The 20,254-nt window shown below is 36.3% G+C and overlaps 2 protein-coding genes across 2 annotated transcripts; both read left to right on the top strand.

Annotated features, from left to right (window-relative positions):
- The first annotated feature begins 3,345 nt into the window (after positions 1-3,345).
- Positions 3,346-4,713, top strand: LOC137385277 (putative oxidoreductase YteT). The gene has a single exon (XM_068071718.1). The coding sequence runs from the start codon at positions 3,346-3,348 to the stop codon at positions 4,594-4,596; it is 1,251 nt and encodes a 416-aa protein (XP_067927819.1). The 3' UTR covers positions 4,597-4,713.
- Positions 4,714-12,455: 7,742 nt separating this feature from the next.
- Positions 12,456-19,922, top strand: LOC137404392 (putative oxidoreductase YteT). The gene is made up of 2 exons (XM_068090593.1): positions 12,456-12,556; positions 18,322-19,922. The coding sequence occupies exon 2, from the start codon at positions 18,326-18,328 to the stop codon at positions 19,574-19,576; it is 1,251 nt and encodes a 416-aa protein (XP_067946694.1). The 5' UTR covers positions 12,456-12,556; positions 18,322-18,325; the 3' UTR covers positions 19,577-19,922.
- The last annotated feature ends 332 nt before the right edge of the window (positions 19,923-20,254 follow it).

Below are 20,254 nucleotides of genomic sequence, written 5' to 3'. Positions count from 1 at the left end.
GGGAATACAGACCTGGGCTGGTAGGGCCAACTTTTGTTGGGACCCGACAGTCTGGTGTGCTGACACCCTTTAAGTTGTTGCTGCCTTGAACCATCCGCTTAGCGGGCTCACTCAGTTTTCGCTATTCAGTTATACAACAAGCAACTTAATGTCTGTTGAAAATGTATTCAACTCAGTGTTTCAGTTTATAGTGCGACTCATTTTATAGTCAATTTGATAGCCAAGAGTTAATAAGCAAATTAGTTAATAACAAAGCCAACTTACCAAAGGTTAGTGATCAATATGTCTCTTAATATTTTATTATATTTTCAGATGCACACATTTGTTTACATGTTTGCATGTATTGAATGTTGTTTAAAAAGTTTTACAAGTGTGATTTTACATTAGTATAATATGTAATTACAGTAATGTAATAATGTAATGTAATAATGTAAAATTGCACGCTATGCAATTTTAGGCTTCAAGTAATAAAGTGGTGTGGGTAAGGTGATGCTAGTGAAATAACAAAATGAAATACCGCACACACATCTGTAAAGGTCCAAGTCTACCAAGCGTCCAAACCTTCTTGGTTGTGAACAGATTAGTAATTAAAGTCTAGCGACTACCAAATCGCCATACTATCACCTAACATGTTCATCAGTAGGCCTACATTTTGAATGAAGTAAATGAAATATTGAGAATATTTTCTCCAACATATGACCATTTTGGCATATGAAGGCAATCTCGGAAATGATTAACTCCGAATCTTAAGTTTTGACTGTAACGAGAGAGAAAAATCAATAATCATGTTCTTATGGGCAGTCAATGGAAGCCGATTAATGATGTTTTCTAGGGGCAGTGTCCTCAAAGCCTGTCTGTGAAGCATTTATGAGATTTCAACAAATCCTAGAAACTTTTTCACATAGCAGAAACTTCTTTGATAAACAGAATATTGTAAAGGTTTTGTGCCACCCTTACTTACTCCACCAGTATAAGACTCGATGCATAAGTTTATACATGTATTTCTGCTTTGTTCATAAGAGTACAAGAATAGTCAAGCACATGCAATGAACAGGCCCAGAACAGCTCTGCCCTCTAGCGCAAATGTTCAGGCTTAAATGCGGGTAGGCCCCTCCTCTCGGTTTTAGTTGGCTGGGCTTGACCCAGCTCGGCTTTGGCTTGGCTCTATTCAGCTCGGCTCCCTCTGACTGGCTTAACTCTCACCTCGTTATTCTGCCTAACTGAGCACAGCCCGGCTCTGATTAGCTCAGCCCTAGGCTCAGCTCTCAGTGGATCACATTCCACAAAATTATGAAATGCTAAACAATCTGATTGACACACAACCATCAGCTGATAAAAAAAAACAGCCAATAAAACCCCATCAACGATATCTTGATAGTTGTGAAATAACCTTGACAGTAATGTACTTCATAAAATTGCTAGGTCAAATAGAGTAAGACTAAGGGTTGAATTGAATTGTCCTGCTGATTCTACTATCCACCCCACGATCACAAGCCGCAACACAACTAGAATTGGTGAGTTAAAAAGTATTGCTGAATACTAATTACGGTTATTTTCTACTACAGTCATACTTTGAGGTACAAGCTTAATGCCTTCTAGGACTGAACTCTTATGTCAATTTACTCGTGTCTCAAGGCACTACTTATATAAAATAACTGAATACAAATTAACCCGTTACCATACTATGAAAAAAACAACACATAAAACAAGATATTACGGCAGAAAAATGGGTTTTTAACTGTTGTCATTCAGCACCTACGCTAAAAAAGTAACAAATACCTACTTAGCTATAAAATCTTAAATAAAATGTAACATTACGATTATGCCTATCTCAAAAGGAAAAATTGACAGTAGTGTACATATATGTACACTACTGTCAATTTTTCCTTTTGAGATAGGCATAATCGCTAACGATGGTCTGAGAGACACTTGACAGCAACGGGTTCAGTACGATAAACCTTTGTGCCACTACATAACAAAAACTTTGAATTTAGTTTACAAAAAACGCACTTGAAGCTGAGTTTTAACCTCTTACTAAACGTACTTGGAACTGTATTGTCTCAATTTTTTATTATCCCTTTTTAGTTTAGCCTTTTTTGAATCGCCTTCATTATAACTTTTGGCCAAGCTTTTGAACAAAAATTTCTGATTCAAGGAAAAAGATCGAGCGATGCTGTTCTCGAAAGCAGCCTCTTGCATACTTGGGCGTATTATAGTAGCCATTGAAAACTGGCTGGTATGCTCATATCGCAAAGATTACTCTATCTCAAGGAAGAAACTTGCTCAAACTCTGCTCATTTCCCAATTTTCTCGTGTGTTGTGGCAGTCGCATGTCAAAGTATGATTGTATAGGCGCACCTCGATATGGTAAGTTTATCTGTTATGATATTTGCTTCGTATGTAAAAACCATCACATGTTGGAGCAAAGACTTTTATAAGAATAAATGCACTTTATATAATTCATTGTAGCACTCGTAATACTGATAAATATTTTAATATAGTATTAAAGTAAAATCATTATTTAATACTATGCTAAATTTAAATGTAAACACCTAAATTATAAGTTTAGCGACTTTTGCCCCCAGTTCACTACAACATTTAGCCAAACTTCTAAAAACTTTTTCAAATTGATTCAAGCACAAAGACTGAGCGATACTGTTCTCAAAAGCGGCCGCTCGCATACTTGGCCGTATATGTAGCTGCCATCTAGAACCCGCTCGTATCTCAGAGATTACTCGTAGCTCAAGGAAGAAATTTGCTTAAAACTCTGCTCGTATCTCAACTTTCTTAAATGTTGGGGCACTTGCATGTCAAAGTATGATTGTACACTAATCATGGACTTATGCCTACCTAAAATGTTAAACAATCTGATTGTGACACAGCCATCAGCCAATAAAAAACAGCCAATAAAACCCCTCCAACAATATCTTGATAGTTGTGTAATTACTGTGACACTAATAATTATACTTTTAGAACTGCTTGGCCGAATAGAGTAAAATTAGGGATTGAATTGAACTGTCCTGGTGGTTCTACTATCCACCCAATAACCACGAGCTGCAACTAGAACTGGTAAGTATTGCTGAAAACTAACCGCAGCTATTTTCTATACTAATCATAGTCACCAGAAATATGGTGATTATATTGACCACAGGTCAAGGTTTAGTAGCTCATTGAAGATGCTTTACTAGGGAAGGAAGAGCCTTCTCAACCTTGTCTACTTTCATCTAGCAGGTTTGTGAACGCTTGCAAACATTCTCCCCCCCCCTTAAAGCCATCTTGTTTCTGTCATGTATGCATGAAAGCTGTAGCCATGTAAATATTCATTTCATATCCAATTACAGAACTATGGCGACGACTGCCATTATTGTTGGCGCGGGGAACAGAGGTTCTAACTATGCCGAGTTTGCAACATTTGCACCTGACAAGCTCAAAATAGTCGGCGTTGCAGAACCAATTGAGTTGCTCAGAAATCGGATGGTTAAAAAATATTCTATAAAAAAGGATATGGCGTGGGATACATGGGAAAAGATGCTAGACCATGAGAGGCTAGCAGAAGTAGCTATCATAACTACCCAGGATCGAATGCACAAAGAGCCAGCTGTTAAACTCGCTGCAAAGGGATACCACATCCTCTTGGAGAAACCGATGGCCGTGACGTACGAGGATTGCTGTGAAATTGTGCAAGCAGTAAAGAAAAATGGTGTAATGTTTGGTGTCTGCCACGTGCTGAGATATTACCCACAGTATATACGCATTCGAGAGTTGATTGAATCTGGAGAAATCGGAGAAGTTTACAATATCCAGCATACTGAGCCAGTAGGCTTTTGGCACTACGCTCACGCTTTTGTTCGAGGGAATTGGAGGAATGAGAGTAAAAGCTCTTCGTCTCTTCTGGTGAAATGCTGTCATGACCTCGACCTGATTAACTACTGGATGGGAAATAAGAAATGCACCAATATTTCCTCATTTGGCTCGCTGATGCATTTCACAGCGACAAATAAACCAGCAAATGCTGGCTTAAACTGCCTTAGTTGCCCAATAGAGGAGACATGTGCCTATTCTGCCAAAAAAATATATTTAAGCAGGGCCAAGGAAGGCAATTTCGGCTGGCCAGTGTCAGTAGTTACAAAAACAGCTGATGTCGAGGATTTGACAGACGCTCTACGAAATGGTCAGTATGGTAGATGTGTCTATGACTGTGATAACGATGTGATGTCAAATCAGGTCGTAAGTATGCAGTTTATTGGTGGAGCCACAGCAACCTTGACAATGGTTGCTTTTACCGAAAGAGTTTCCAGTCGCCAGACGGTCATCTCAGGAAGCAAAGGAGAAATTACTTGTGATTTTTATGGACCAGTCAAGGTCTATGACTTTTTGAATAAAAAGTCTACCGAATATCATGCCGAGTCAGGAGAGCAAATAGGAGGACATAATGGTGCCGACCATCATCTCATGGTTACCTTCATTGATGCAGTTCGAGCCAAAGATCAGAGCCGCATTTTAGCAGGACCTGATGAGACACTCTACAGTCACAGGCTTGTGTTTGCGGCGGAGAAAGCCAGACTAGGAAATAGGGTTGTGAGCATGGAGAAGTAAATAAAAAATTTAAATATGTTTCAAGTGATGTTCCAAGGTGGTGGTTTCCAACAGCTGGACGATTCATTGAATATATATATTACAAGCTAATTATACAATCTTCTAGTGAAGTTTTGAACTCTTAGCGATCAACGTTTAGGATTCCCTGAACAACAACTTTATTGCACCAGTATTCATTATATATGATTTTAATTTACTACTTTAGTTTTGTGATATCACAATGTTTCTTAATTCTATGAATACCATAATATCATTATAGTTAATAAATATTACATATAAGCTTTTACAAAAAATCCTCATTGTGATAAAGTCAATGGAATAAGAACTACAAATCTATGGTTAGAGCAGTCTATTTAAAACATACTAAAACCATTCATCAGTCCTACATAATAATTTATGTATGCTAATGTAGTAGACACTAGTATAACGCATACCTCCTATCATGTAATTTTCATATAACGTAAAAGAATTTATGCAAAGTCTTTGCTTCGTACTAAGTAAAAAGTTTCATATAGCTTAAAGTGTCAAGTGGGGGCAACTTCACAAATTTGATTTGAATAGTAACATAGTTCGCCGCGCTTGTGAGAAAAATTGTCGTAAGTATAGTGTTACATCTATTATGTATACAATTTTAATGGCGTTTCAATTTGTTGTGAAAGATCGTCGGATGTGTCGACAAGACAGAAAATACTGTAGGTAGCTGCTCCATCATGAACAAATACTTAAAGGCGATCTATTGGTGCAGGTGTTATAGCTTCCGTCTACCAATCTAAATGTCACGAGTTGGGAGTATTGCCGACAGTAATCTTTTATCCTAACCTTGACCCCTGAATACAGATAGACGACGGACAGGTAGACACCGCTCTTTTTATAGTAAAATATATCTCTGTTTTGCTTTATTGTAGACGCATAAAATATTTATTACTAGTTTCACTTTTCACAATAGACTTTGCTGTCTAGAAAAAATAAACAAATCATTGTGAATGGACGTCAAATATGCGCGTTCCCCATCAACTTATTGTAAAATTGCAGCAATCTTTGTCTATAAAATCAGTGATATTGATCAAAAAAAGAGACAAGTTGTTTATGCAAACTAATAATATTACAGTTACAATATGGCCAACAAATTAAAAAATTACGTTTAGTTTTTTTAATTTTTGTATGGCCAAAGCGGTGAGTTTTAAAAAGATATTGGAACGGATTAGGCAATTTATATGTATTTTACTGTTCGTATAATGTAAAATCCCTGTAACGTAAACATTCCTGGAGTATTATTTACATTGTAGGAGTGTCTACTGTAATTGCTTTCATTTAATTTCACGTGGAACTTATATTAATACTAAAAATTCTCCTGTCATACAACCCACGACCAAAGTGATATTGGAAAAAAAGAAAGGGTACTGATGGTTGAGAAATGCAATATTAGCAGTCAAATAGGATAACTGCAATGGTAGCTGTAATGTACTGGGTGTGGGTGTTATTATATACAACAAACGGCAATGATGAAAGGAAAAGATGTTTATATTTCCTCCTGCAATAGGAGAAATGCAATATTGACCAATATTAGAAGTAAAATGCACTGATATTATTAAAATAATCAATATTAATAATAGAGTAATAATAGAAAACCAATGCACAATTTTGTTTACATTTCAAAACGTCATAGTTAACAGTATCGAGAAGCTGTGGTATTTATATAGATTTTTAGAAAATTTATTTAAAAAGTGTTTGGTCATGACAAACAGCAACAATGAAAGGAAAATATTATATGTTTATATCTCTCCCCTGCAATAGGAGAAATGCAATATTAGCCAATATTAGAGGTAAAATGCACTGATATTATTAGAATAACCAATTTTATTAATATAGTAATACAGTAATAATAGAAAACCTATGAGCTTTCACACGTCTGGAAGATTTCTGCAAACTGCAGCAAAATAAAAGCTGTTATAAAAGTGTTATAAAGCTGTAGGCCTAATCTACTGTAATGTATGTAATTTAACAAAAATAAAGAAATATGGTTATTATAACTCTGAAATGCAAAATTATAAGTAAAATGGCAAACTATTGTGTACTATACACAGTTTGAAAGTTGGTTGCGTTGAATGTAGAATGGTTTTGATAAGCGATCTTAAGCAGAAAGCGAGTATGAGCATTCACGCGTCTGAAAGTTTCATGCAAACTGCAGCAAAATAAAAAATGTTCTCGTCATAAAGAGGCGTTGTAGTTGGGCCCTAGCTTGTACATAAGTTGTAAAGAATTTCGGCTAACGTGTTAAATAGTGAAACCTTCGGTATTGGACAAAAAACACAGGCTGATAAACTGTGTACCAGAATTTCGTACATGTAATTCAGTCTACGCCTCAAACGGTCTACGTTTATTACAGAAACCTTCGAATAAATTCAATTACAAGTAAAAAATGCCATAGACTGATGAAATGAGCACGGTTTTCTCGTGAAATACGCACTGCTAAATAGTTCTACTATCTGTCGCACGGCTTTATTGGTGTATCGTAGGCCGGTATTAACTTTTATTGATTCAAGCTTTTCAAGAGTTTTGTGGCGATTTTCGTTCAAAATAATCTGTCTATTTGTGTATAATCCGATCAGATGGGTAAGTTTTAAGATAATGCCGACAGTATACAAAAACTTGGTAACATATTTGAATAGGCTTAAATGTGTCTTGTATCGTTATTATACTTTACCGACTCTACAAAACGATGGTTAAATGTGTTGATGAGATTTCAAAACAAGGGTTCATCTCGTTGTTGAAGAATAATTTTCGTAAGTTGTGTGCATGCACATGCATTTATCATAAAAACTCTCAAACTTCGCATCCGGTCGTTTGGTCGTGGGATGATAACAATAAAAAGAACAAAAGTTGTTGAGATTCACTGATTTCCTAAGAATTAATGACTAACCTCACCTAAAGCTTGAGATAATTAGTTCCATCAGATAGAGTCGTAGTTCTTGCTGAGCACATGCTCTCTTAAGCGATGGTCACAAGGCAACCGACCTAATGCGTTTGAAGAGCTCATATTTTAACTGACCTACCAAAAGTTTGCCCAAACCATGGAGCATTTTACAAAATAAAGTAAAGCTGCTTTGTTTTAAACATTTTATTATTATAAATGCATCAAACATATAAATGACTAAAGTTTAACAACTAATTGCATTTATTACAATTTTACATAAAACTCATACTAACATGATAATAAAGTAAACAATAACTGTTATTAATTTTAACTGTTGACAGTTAATTTTTATTATAGCAGTATTATTTTAAAACTGCATAAAGTTAGTTACGTTAAGTAGCCTATGTTGCACTTCTAAATACATATTACATTAAGAATGACATAACCAACTTGATAATCCAACAGAGAAAAATCTTAACAAGTCTAGAACATTATTACAATGTCATAATACGTGTGATATAACAGTTAATGTAGATGAGAGAGTTGTCTGCTCCTTTCTTAAATATCAAGCTGAAGATTATGACATTTCTTAATATTTTAACTAGTAATGTATGATTGTGTCTGATATGTTCTAATACAATCAGAACTACTGCCTAAGTGTGCTATGAAGGGTCTGTCGAGTATACTGGTAATGTTCCTAGCGCTTCCTATGGGTGGGGCTCTGAAGGATCAGGTTGATACAGAGTTACTGATGTATATTAGATTTACTTATGAACAAATAACAGTAGTCATACTCTTAACACCAAATTATAAAAATCCCAAATAATCTACTAACAGTTTTCAGATGTCTTATGTGAAAAGAATCTTACACAACAGCAAGTAAAAAATAGAGATGTTTGCTATAAATGTTCTATTATACGCACAGAATTGAGCAGTTATAATCTGATTGTGTTATTACAGGCTATTCTACACACCATCAACCTTTCTTTACCGATATTTGGCTATGAAACACCAAAACCGCTGAACTGTTATCTCGTTTGAATTTCATTAACTGGAGCAAATGTAGGATATTACATTAACCAAGCATGATCGATGCTAAAAAAAGTACATACAGTAATAATGGCAAATGAAAAGGCAAACCTGCGGAATGTTGCCGGCTTACGCAGAACAAGTTCTTTTTGCAACTTGTTTAAAGACATCAGCATCCTAATTCTGATCAGCTAAACAAACCATAGATAAGCCAAAAGGACTAAATATAGCCCAAGGACATATACAAGATCTGCTGTGGGCAAGGACACTGCTATGTTGCCACCATAATTGGAATGGTTCCTACATACTGTATAGACCGTAAATAGAAATTGGCAACTCTGACCAAAAACTGGTGTCAAATGTCAACTTGAAAATTTCTAGAATTTTTTTCCTCTCATGCGTGGATCACATTAAGGGCTCATTCTAAGGGGTAACACTTCTGACACTATAGCCACATAGATCTAAAGTCTCGATGACCTACAGCAGTATTTACAAAGAGAGGTTAAGACACAGAGACTTAAAGCCTCATACACCAAGAGCCTCATAGACATAAATCCTAATTGACATATAGCCATTGAACATTAAAGTTCTTCAAACTTTGAGCTGTAATTTCGCATAGACCTATAGTTCTGTAATCTTAGAACCTTAGGGTCTGAGAACTCCATTGACATAGCATTCCCTAAATATAGAGCCCTAAAGCATAACCTAATATCCTATAGCCCAATAGACAAACCCTGGAATCTAAACTGTTAAATCCCCTAAACATAGAGCAGCAAACCGTCATAGATCAAGAGCTTCAAACATCTAGAGACCCATTGACTTAAAGCCTCACAGACCTAGAATCCTTTGATATAATGCACAATGGACTCAAAAGTTGGGAAATCTGAAAGTCGTTGGCATAGCATTCCATGAGCCTCGCAGACTGTACCAACCATCAACAGAGCCTTTATCAAGTTACAATATGCTGCCGATGGGTTCACTTGGGAGAAATTATGTTTGCGTTGTAAATTTTAAGACAATTTTTTATCATCTGATATATTTGATAACTAAATGCATATAGAATTGGTAGATCTGGTAGTATATGGCAGTAAGCTGAAACACTGTTAACTACAACTTGCGCAGTTGTCTTCCCAATACATAGTTCATAACAGCATGCATCGCAAAACCTTAATCAGCTAAAATGGGAAATTCTACCTTTTTTACGTAATATTTGAGCATGTATCATAGAAAAATATATCAAAGGTTTATTATGCAATAAAATGATGTAATAGCTAAACGGCAGGCTTAACACTACCACAAGAAAGTATTATAATATCTTAGTATTACGCAACCAAAAATATTTGACTTAGTGGGAGAGCTCTACTCTCACATTGTTCATAACTGACCGTTTATAATAGTTCGTAATTATATGAAAATGGTAGTTGTACAAAAAGCTATTATGACTAGTAGGGTGAAATATTATTCAATGAGTACATAATCAAATAAATTTACCTACAATCGCTGCATCAAATACATAGACTTATACACTGTCAGCAATTTTGCCATCTCTACTCAGTGAGCCATACTAACAGACTTTGTGGTAATCGGTAACAATTAATCTGTGATAGAGGTGATTCGCTGTGCCGTGAAGTCTATATAGTAAAGTCTGCTCAACACGGCACAGCGAATCACCTCTATAATAATATAATATAATCTTAATATAGTATTTACTATAATAGGTGCAGTGTCAGTTTATCCAAAGCCGTGGATATAAGCTTAAAACAATATTGCATCCTAAAGAATTCGATCTCGGGACTTTCAGCACGGTAGACTGCCACCAGTGCCAATAGACTGCCTCCTGGCAGTCCAGAATAATTGTACATATAGTTATTCCACCTGACGATCTCTCACGGCACACGAAACTACCAGGGTACTAAAACAGGTAATGCTGACTGTTAATGCATTTGAAATGATGGATTTCTCAATTATGAGAACATTTGTATTCATGAATTCATTAATTTGAATATGTAACTGATTTTTGACCATTTCAATTCAATGAGGCTACCCATATTAAATTATCATTTGGCAGGCACTAAAACCAAACAAACTGCCTACAAAATCTCGGAAAAACAAGTGAACCATACACTAACTGTTATTTAATTAGAAAAAATGTTATCTCTCTGAATCAGTTCATGCAAATTCACTTTCATGGGTCCTTTTAGAAAGTACAGTAAAACCTTGACTTATGATCATTTCAACATACAGTTTTCAACATGCAACACAAATAAAGTTCTAGCAGGTATAATAGGTACTTGCTGTGCACTCAGACTATTTTCTTTCACATGTCTGAAATTTCTTAAAAGATTGATGTTCTGTAAATCAGTACATATGTACACGGCTCTCCTTCACATAGTCTGGTTCGATACTACGCATTTCATCTTTTTTAGTTTGTAATCTCACGGATCACAAGGAAAGGGTGAGAGCACTAGTATGCTAGCAACAGCAAAAAAAGGAAGAAGACGATTCATGTCTTTCGTGGAATTAAAAAGCAAAAAAATTGTAAAACATGATCAATCATTTTGAGATTTAGAAACTCCTCCAAGCAGTTCAGTTAGTATTTTTATCTGACACAAAAAAGATAAAGCCTGAAACTAGAGAACATGCAAAGGCTGGATGGAATAATAAAATGATGAAACAGCCAAACATAGAAGCAGACACATGAATACCGTCAACCTTCATTTGAATGCCATGGCGCTCCAGTTTTCAACCCTTTCCTTAGAATGCCGTTTCATTAGTAGTGATGTTTAATTAAAGGGTGGCGTTGTATTTTTCAAACACCCTATCCAAATATTGAAAAAATAAGTTTAACACTTTCATTGGCGAATCGAATGTCGCCTATATTTTGCACTCTCCTTCGGGCGAAACAAAATTAACTCATTCGGAAATTAACTCAGGTAAAGAAATTTGTTAACTTACCTCCAACTTGTTGTAGATCATAAATAAATATGCACATGCAGGGAAGCTGATACATGTCTCTACCAGCTGATATCTATTGCTTGTGATTTACCTACGATGATGTTGTAACCTGTGTTTCAATTTGTTGAAATTTTAAGTTTTTCATTTCATTCTAAATTTGAAGGCATATTTTCTTTTTATAACTCTATTTAAAAGTCAATTTGATAGTCAAGAGTTAATAGCAAAGTAGTTAATAACAATAGGAGTTAGTAATCAATATGCCTCTTAATATTTTATTATATTTTTAAATGCATACATTGGTTTACATTTTCGCTTGTATGGAATGTTTTTTAAAAGTTTTACATGTGTGATTTTACATTAGTATGATATGTAATAGCATGCTATGCAGTTTTAGACTTCACATTGTGGAGGGGTGTCGGTGACGCGATGTTAGTGAAATAGCAAAATAAAATACCCACACACATCGGTAAAGTTACAAGCCTTCCTGGTTGTGAACGGTTTAGTTGTTAAAGTCTAGCGACTACCAAATCGCCATACTATCACCTGACATGTTCATCAATAGGCCTACTTTTTGAATGAAGTAAATGAAATATTGAGAATATTGTCTCCAACATATGACCATTTTGGCATATGAAGGCAATCTCGGAAAGGATTAACCCGAATGATAAGTTTTGACTGTAATGAAAGAGAAAATCAATAATCATGTTCATATGGGCGTCAATGGAAGCCGATTAATGGTGTTTTCTAGGGTCAGTGTCCTCAAAGCCCGTCTGTGAAGCATTTATGGGATTTTAACAAATCCTAGAAACTCGTTCACATAGCAGAAACTTCTTTGATAAACGGAATATGAAATGCTAAAAAGCCTGATTGTCACACAGCCATCAGCTGATAAAGAACAGCCAATAAAACTCCATCAACGATATCTTGATAGCTGTGTAATAACTGTGACACTAATGTACTTCATAAAACTGCTAGGTCAAATAGAGTAAAACTAAGGGTTGAATTGAACTGTTCTGCTGATTCTACTATCCACCCAATAACCACAAGCTGCAACTAGAACTGGTAAGTATTGCTGAAAACTAGCCGTAACTATTTTCTATACTAATCATAGACACCAGAAATATGGTGAATCTATTGACCACATGTCAAGGTTTAGTACCACTGAAGATGCTCTACTAGGGAAGTAGGAGCCTTATCAGCCTTGTCTATTTTTAGCTAGCAGGTTGGTGAACACCATGATCTAAATAAGGTATAATAGATAAACTAAGGTGAGCAGACTCAACTGGTTAAAGTGACTTAACTAGCATACAATGACTTAACTAGCATGCAATGATTCACCCGGCGTACAATGAGTCAATGAGGGTGCAGCAACTCAATGAGGGTAGAGAGAACCAACTAGGGCAGAATGACTCATCTAAGATATCATGACTCAACTAAGATAAAATGACTAAACTAGGTGGCCTACAATCACTCCGCTAGGGTGCAATGACGCAGGGAAAGTGTAACAATTTAACTAAAACTTTCTGACTCAACTAGAAAGGGAATAATAACAATAATTAGAGTAGCATGATTAAACAAGGTTACAGACACTGTACATGGTGTGAGCGACTCAGCGACTGTAGAACAACTCTACTAGGCCAAGTGACTCAATTAGAATACGATCGCAACTAGGGTAGAATAACTCCATAAGGGTACAGCAACACAATGGGGTACAGCAACACAATGAGGGTAGAATGACTGAACGTAGGCAGAATGAATGAATGAGGGCGGAATGACTCCATGAGGGGTCATGACACAACCAACGGAAATGACTCAACAAGATGGAATGACCCAATGAGGGAAACAATTCCACGCGGTTTGAACGATTAAACGGGGTAGAACCACTCAAAGAGGGTAGAATTACTCAACAAGAGTAAAATCACTCAACGAAAGTACAATGGCTCAACAAGGGGAATGACTCAACTAAGGTAGAATGACTAAACGAGAGGGAAATGCATTTCCAACTCAACATGTTGGAAATACTTACTAGGGTACAATCACACAATTAGATTGCTACTAAGGCATAGAACTATACTAGGTCGTATTAATTCAGTTCAGCTATATCGACTCAACTAGCATATGATCACTTACAAATGTTTATATTCATCATTTTTCGCAACTGTCACAACATAAACTACGGCTGAAGTTTTCTTGAGCAACAAAAATACTGCTTAACAAAAATCCTTTGTGTTTGACACTATCTTTACTAGAGCTATCAAAAAAGCAAAGCGAGCATTGTTGCTAGACACAAGTAGATATCAGCAAGAGTTACTAGCATTCCTATCTGTCATGTGACACCTGCTAGTAGCTATAAACTCATGACAACGATCGATCCGTTGTTGTCATCAGTACAAAGTTACGAACTATGCCAGTAAGCACTGCTGCCAGTAATCACTAACGCCATAGTAATACAATTCTAAAAAGAGCAAAATGATGAGGAAATCTTGCCTAACAATTCTCTGCAGCAACAGATCATGTTGCTGCAGAGTCAAGTCCTAAAAGTCTTAGCAGGTCCTGAATGCTTAAGGTTTAGTCAAGCAGATAAGTAAAAACTATTTAAAAAAATGAAAATATGTAAATACTGTGCAAGTGCCGATTGCAGGCTATTTACAAATGAACCTGCACAAAATTTTATTAGGTTTTATCACAAGGTATCGGTATTTTTCTATCATTTGCGATTGTTTTTGATGTTTGAGGTCATCTGACTGCCAGGATGTTTCAAGATTAAAATCAACAAAACTTGATTGTGGTTAAAACATTTACATCAAGCAAAAGTGCAAGTATGATTCCTATAGTTGCAGAGAAACCGAGAGAACGAAGACGCACAACACTACAAGTTGAAGGGTATCAACGGGTATCAGCGATAGCAATTAGTGATGTCATTTCGCACGTATGTTTCTTCTGAGTGTTTTAACTGTGAGGAAACTTTGTTGATTTTAATCTTGAAACAACTTGGCAGCCAGACCACCTCAAACAATCGCGTATGATAGAAAAATACCGATACTTTCCGATAATTTTGTGTTAGTTCATCGTTAATTAAATGTCGATACCTTTGAGGTGTCGATCCGATCAGCAAGCAAATGCATCCACTGAATCGAGAGACATAGTAACCCAAAGTAAAGGACAAGGGGACATAGCAACTCAAAGTAAAGGACAAGGGGACATAGTAACATAGCAAGTCAAGCCTAATGCTAGTTGCATATGTTATCAAGAAACTTTGCATTGCCTGATATACAAAATGATTCACTGATCCACCCATATAGTAGCTGTTCACGATTAGGCCGGCAGTGCAAATCACTTGTCATTCGCCAGGAACCTTTCAACAACAATTCCTTGTAATGATAGATGATGGTTTCTCCGGTTAGTTGACTGAACAACCACAAACTTTTTCTCTCAAATACACATTTATGCATATTTAGTGGTCAGCCTTTAACTTCTCGAGGTATTTAGTTTGAGAATTCCTTTGATGAGACTGTTTGCAACCTCCCAGTGTCTTAAATAATCATTCGCTGTTTAACTTTGACATACTAAACAAATAATCTAAAGAACAACTTAACAACTTTGAATGCACCTGCTGGTTTAGAATGCTGATGTTCAGCTAGTAATTGAATGGAGCTTTACTATGTAGCCTACAAGGTTTTCATCATCTATTGCAGAGATGTAGATCTGAGATTCTGTAACTAAAAACACCTCATCAACAGAGGTTACCTGAAACAAAATCTTACAAACCAAACTGGTCGATCACGTGTGACGATTTTGGACATTCAAGGGCACAAAAGGCGTAGTTTTATTATAAAAACAGCATTCGAATCATTGGTAGATTACAGAAAAATGAAGCAATTAGTCACTCCTAACTGCGATGAACAATTTATATTTAGAAACCGTTGAGATCGGTACACGTGCTGGCAAAAAAGGGCTCACGGTAATATGGTTTTAATCAAGAGAGAGTGTAACCAAAAGAGAAAAAACAATAGGGCAGAATACTATGACTAGAGTAATTAAGCATTTCTATGCAAATGTGGTGGTATAAGATGATTATGGATTCATCTACTGAGCTGCTTACTTATTGTTAGACATCATAGACATGGCCCAGACATAACTTTTGAGTTCTCTCGAGTATCAATCTTCTCGTGACTAGTATACTTATGATGAGACAGTAGAGAATAAAATTGTGCCGGGGTTAAAAGAGGGGAGATTCCTACTAAGCCAAAATGGATGTCTGTCATTGCGATTGAGTGAGATGCATCAGAGCGATTGGTCAAACCAGAGGTCTGGAATAGCAGTGACCTTTCAAACTAGCAGACTTCAACTACTGCTGCGGGAAGGTATATTATAAACATAAAAATCATTGCTTCTATCAGTTGCACATAAATAACAAAGCCGATAGCAATAAGAAACACCCTTTTTGCAGGTTCTTATGAAGTTGTCTGAACAAAATTGCTAATGAGGGCGCAGCTGATGTTCCAATTTTTTAAATTTTGCTAATGAGAACAACAATTAGTTCAGGAACTCACGGGTGCTACATGCCACACTTAAGGGTAAGCCGGATTAGCACATTACTAAGTGTGTCATTTTAAAGGAAAGTTTCATGAATACCCTAGAGAGTTCCAGCCTTCGTTCCTCAGTCTTTATGAAGGAAAAATGGTACAAGCTATTGCTCTTCAGTTCATCAAACAGTTGTTAACTACTGCAAAGGAGTTTTACTTTACATTGACAATTAAATATTGATAATATTAATATTGATAATTAAAAACCAGATCTTTGGTAACTGAACTAAATAAAAAACAAAGACAAACACTATTGTGATAAAGAATTCAGAACACTATCGCTCAAATCAACGTTTAGCGGTGCGTTGGACTGCAACGATTAGCTGTTTTGAAGTAAGGTGTACACACTATGAGCTATTAGCTGGGGGTCACCGCTAATCAACAACCAATAAAAACTATGAAATTACATTGGAGATATAGCAGGTCTTTTTGTTATCTTTTAATTATCTGATTATGTAATTCATTCATGTTATTCTTCGCCATGTTTACAAATAATAATTGACATCAATCTTCACAACTGTTGTAATTAGATCCAATGCAGTCAACAAACAGCCAATCAAGATGCTAAAAGTTGCGATCATCAGTGTCAAAGTTCAACATGTTGAAAGTTCATCTCATTGTCGCTAGCAACGATTACGTTGTCCGTTCATCGCAAAATGAGGTCATAGCAGCCCATCGATGTGGTCAATCGCACAACTAATCGTCGATTTGAGTGACAGCGTGCACGGACCTATTGATCTGCAATGCTTAACCTTTATAATAAAAAAGCTCTACCTCTTCAAGTGGCTGTCTTGAAGTTTAATAGTGACCTAAGATTTTTCCAATCACTGGAATGGCCGGAGACTTGTTAGATGAAAGGTTCTTTGTGATAACTATAGCCAACTCTGGTAATTGAGGTACTACTGTAGATCTATTGGTGCAGGAGCTCGAATATCTAGGTGGTAGACATGTTTGACCATGCAAAGATATTAAATAATGCAAACAATCCAATTTTTGGTGAGCTCTGTGAAGACATGTTGATCTTCTATCATAAAAAAACCTATCAACTTCGCCAAAACTATGTAGCCTGCCAGTAGCTCTACCCTAAATTCCATCGTGTGTAGCAACCCACCAAGTAAAAATGTTTCCCCGTTAACCAAATAAAAATAATTACAGGCATACATGCTTAATGTTGCCATAATGCATGCCAAGTGGTTGTCCTCTAGTGACAGATGATGATACGCCCAGAAATCCTAATCACTTCTCAAAATGTTGACCACTCCCTTATACATCTGATACTCCCATAAACAAAGTATTGTCTCAAAGATTAAATACAAACAAAAGTAAAAACAATTCAATTTAACCTATATAAGAGAAGAACTTCTACTATTTCCTTATAGTTATATTCAGTGATAAACTAGCAAATGCTAACGGGTTATTAGCAAAATGATTTTCAAAAGGGAAGGGCTGAACTTTAAAGTGATTCCTAATTGGAATAATTCGCTAGTACAAGTGGTTTGTGGAGATGTTCTTATACAAACAAGAAGACTGACAAGTCTAAGATGGAAGGGAGTGCCCGTAAGAACCAAATTTCTAACCAGAGCTTCAGGACTTAACGTTGATATTATGATAATTAATAGATTCCAGTTCAACACTCAAATTACTACAGAGTACGGTTAGTTTCTGTCACACAGATGTAACAAGAGGCACCAGAATGCAAATTAATAAATGAGCAAAATGTGTTATGAAGAGCAGAGCTGAAGCTTAACCTATTAAAGAATTATTTTGCAAAAAACAATTTAAGTAGTTGTAATAGTAAAAAAATCTGGGAACCTCTAGAATGAGCTTTGCCTTTTCTCTGAACCCTATTGGTTGTTTGTAAGCTGTCAGAGATCTAAAGAGTAAAACGCAGCTTTATATGTCTTTAGCTGTAACACCATCTTGTACCTTACCACGTCATGTGATACTTTTAATGACTCAATAAGACACGCCTAACTTTACCTCCTTGAAGTATGTGAAAGAGGTTTAATAACTTTTTTAGCTTTACTTGTGGTTGCATGAGTAATAGGAATAATTAATTTGCTTCCTAATTAAAGATCCTGTTGAGCCCGCCTAAATATTCGTGTCCTTGATGTAATAGGGCAGCAAAAGCAAGCTGTGAGTTAGACGACCTATCCCTACATGCGTTGAAACCATCTTTTTTCTGTTATGTATGCATGACAACAGTAGCTATGTAAATACTCCTTTCATATCTAATTACAGAATTATGGCGACAACTGCCATTATTGTTGGCGCGGGGAACAGAGGTTCTACCTATGCTGAGTTTGCAACATTTGCACCTGACAAGCTCAAAATAGTCGGCGTTGCAGAACCAATTGAGTTGCTAAGAAATCGGATGGTTAAAAAGTACTCTATAAAAAAGGATATGGCATGGGATACATGGGAAAAGATGCTAGACCATGAGAGGTTAGCAGAATTAGCTATCATAACTACCCAGGATCGAATGCACAAAGAGCCAGCTGTTAAACTCGCTGCAAAGGGATACCATATCCTCCTGGAGAAACCAATGGCCGTGATGTACGAGGATTGCTGTGAAATTGTGCAAGCAGCAAAGAGAAATGGTGTAATGTTTGGTGTCTGCCACGTGCTGAGATATTACCCACAGTACATACGCATTCGAGAGCTGATTGAATCTGGAGAAATCGGAGAAGTTCACAATATCCAGCACACTGAGCCAGTAGGCTTTTGGCACTACGCTCACTCATATGTTCGAGGGAATTGGAGAAAGGAGAGCAAAAGCTCTTCATCCCTTCTGGCGAAATGCTGTCATGACCTCGACCTGATTAACTATTGGATGGGAAATAAGAAATGCACCAATATCTCCTCATTTGGCTCGCTGATGCATTTCACAGCGGCGAATAAACCAGCAAATGCTGGCTTAAACTGCCTTAGTTGCCCAATAGAAGATACATGTGCCTATTCTGCCAAAAAAATATATTTGGGCAGGGCCAAGGAAGGCAATTTTGACTGGCCAGTGTCAGTAGTTACAAAAACAGCTGATATCGAGGATTTGACAGACGCTCTACGAAATGGTCAGTATGGTAGATGTGTCTACGACTGCGATAACGATGTAATGTCGAATCAGGTCGTAAGCATGCAGTTTATTGGTGGAGCCACAGCAACCTTGACCATGGTTGCTTTTACCGAGAGAATTTGCAGTCGCCAGACAGTCATTTCAGGAAGCAAAGGAGAGATTACTTGTGATTATTATGGGCCAGTCAAGGTCTATGACTTTTTGAGTAGAAAAACTACCGAATATCATGCAGAGTCAGGGGAAAGAATAGGAGGACATAATGGTGCCGACCATCATCTCATGGTTACCTTCATTGACGCAGTTCGAGCCAAAGATCAGAGCCGCATTTTAGCAGGACCTGACGAGACACTCTACAGTCACAGGCTTGTGTTTGAGGCTGAGAAAGCTAGACTGGAAAACCGTGTTGTGAGCATGGAGGAGTAAAATAATAAAAAAGTTAAATATGCTTCACGTACTTTCTAAGGTGGTGGTTTCCAACAGCTGGATGATTCGCTGAATATATATATTACAAGCAAATTAAATATTATTTTAGTGAAGTTTTGTATTTTTGGTAGTCAACCTTTAGGATTCCCTGAACAACAACTTGATTGCACCAGCATTAATGATATATGATTTTAACTTAATACTGTAATTCTTTTAATATTTCAATGTTTCTTAACTCTTTGATTACCATAATATCATTATATTTACTAAATAGTACTTATAAGCTTTTGCAAAGAATCCTTATTGTGATAAAGTCAATGGAATAAGAATGACAAATCTATGGTTAGAGCAGTCTATTTAAAACATACTAAAACCATTCAACAAACCTACATAATAATTCATGTATGCTACATGTAATTTAATGAAGTTATAGTTCTCTTCCTCTGCCTGTTTAATTGCAAATTCTTCTTTGGGTTTTGGAAATGGATTTTATAACCATTACAATTTTTAAACAGTTCGCTATCAGCTACTAAAATAAGTATATTGCTTTTCTAAGTGCGCAGTATATTAACAATAACATAATAAATTTGAGAATCCAACAGAAAAAACCGTAGCGGGTCTAAAATATTATTACAATGCCACAACACATGTCATTCAAAGGTTTATCTCTTGCATGGA

The sequence above is a fragment of the Watersipora subatra genome, chromosome 1 (assembly GCF_963576615.1).
Source record: "Watersipora subatra chromosome 1, tzWatSuba1.1, whole genome shotgun sequence".
In the NCBI taxonomy this organism is placed as follows: Eukaryota; Metazoa; Bryozoa; class Gymnolaemata; order Cheilostomatida; family Watersiporidae; genus Watersipora; species Watersipora subatra.
This window is presented reverse-complemented; position numbering and strand designations above follow the sequence as displayed.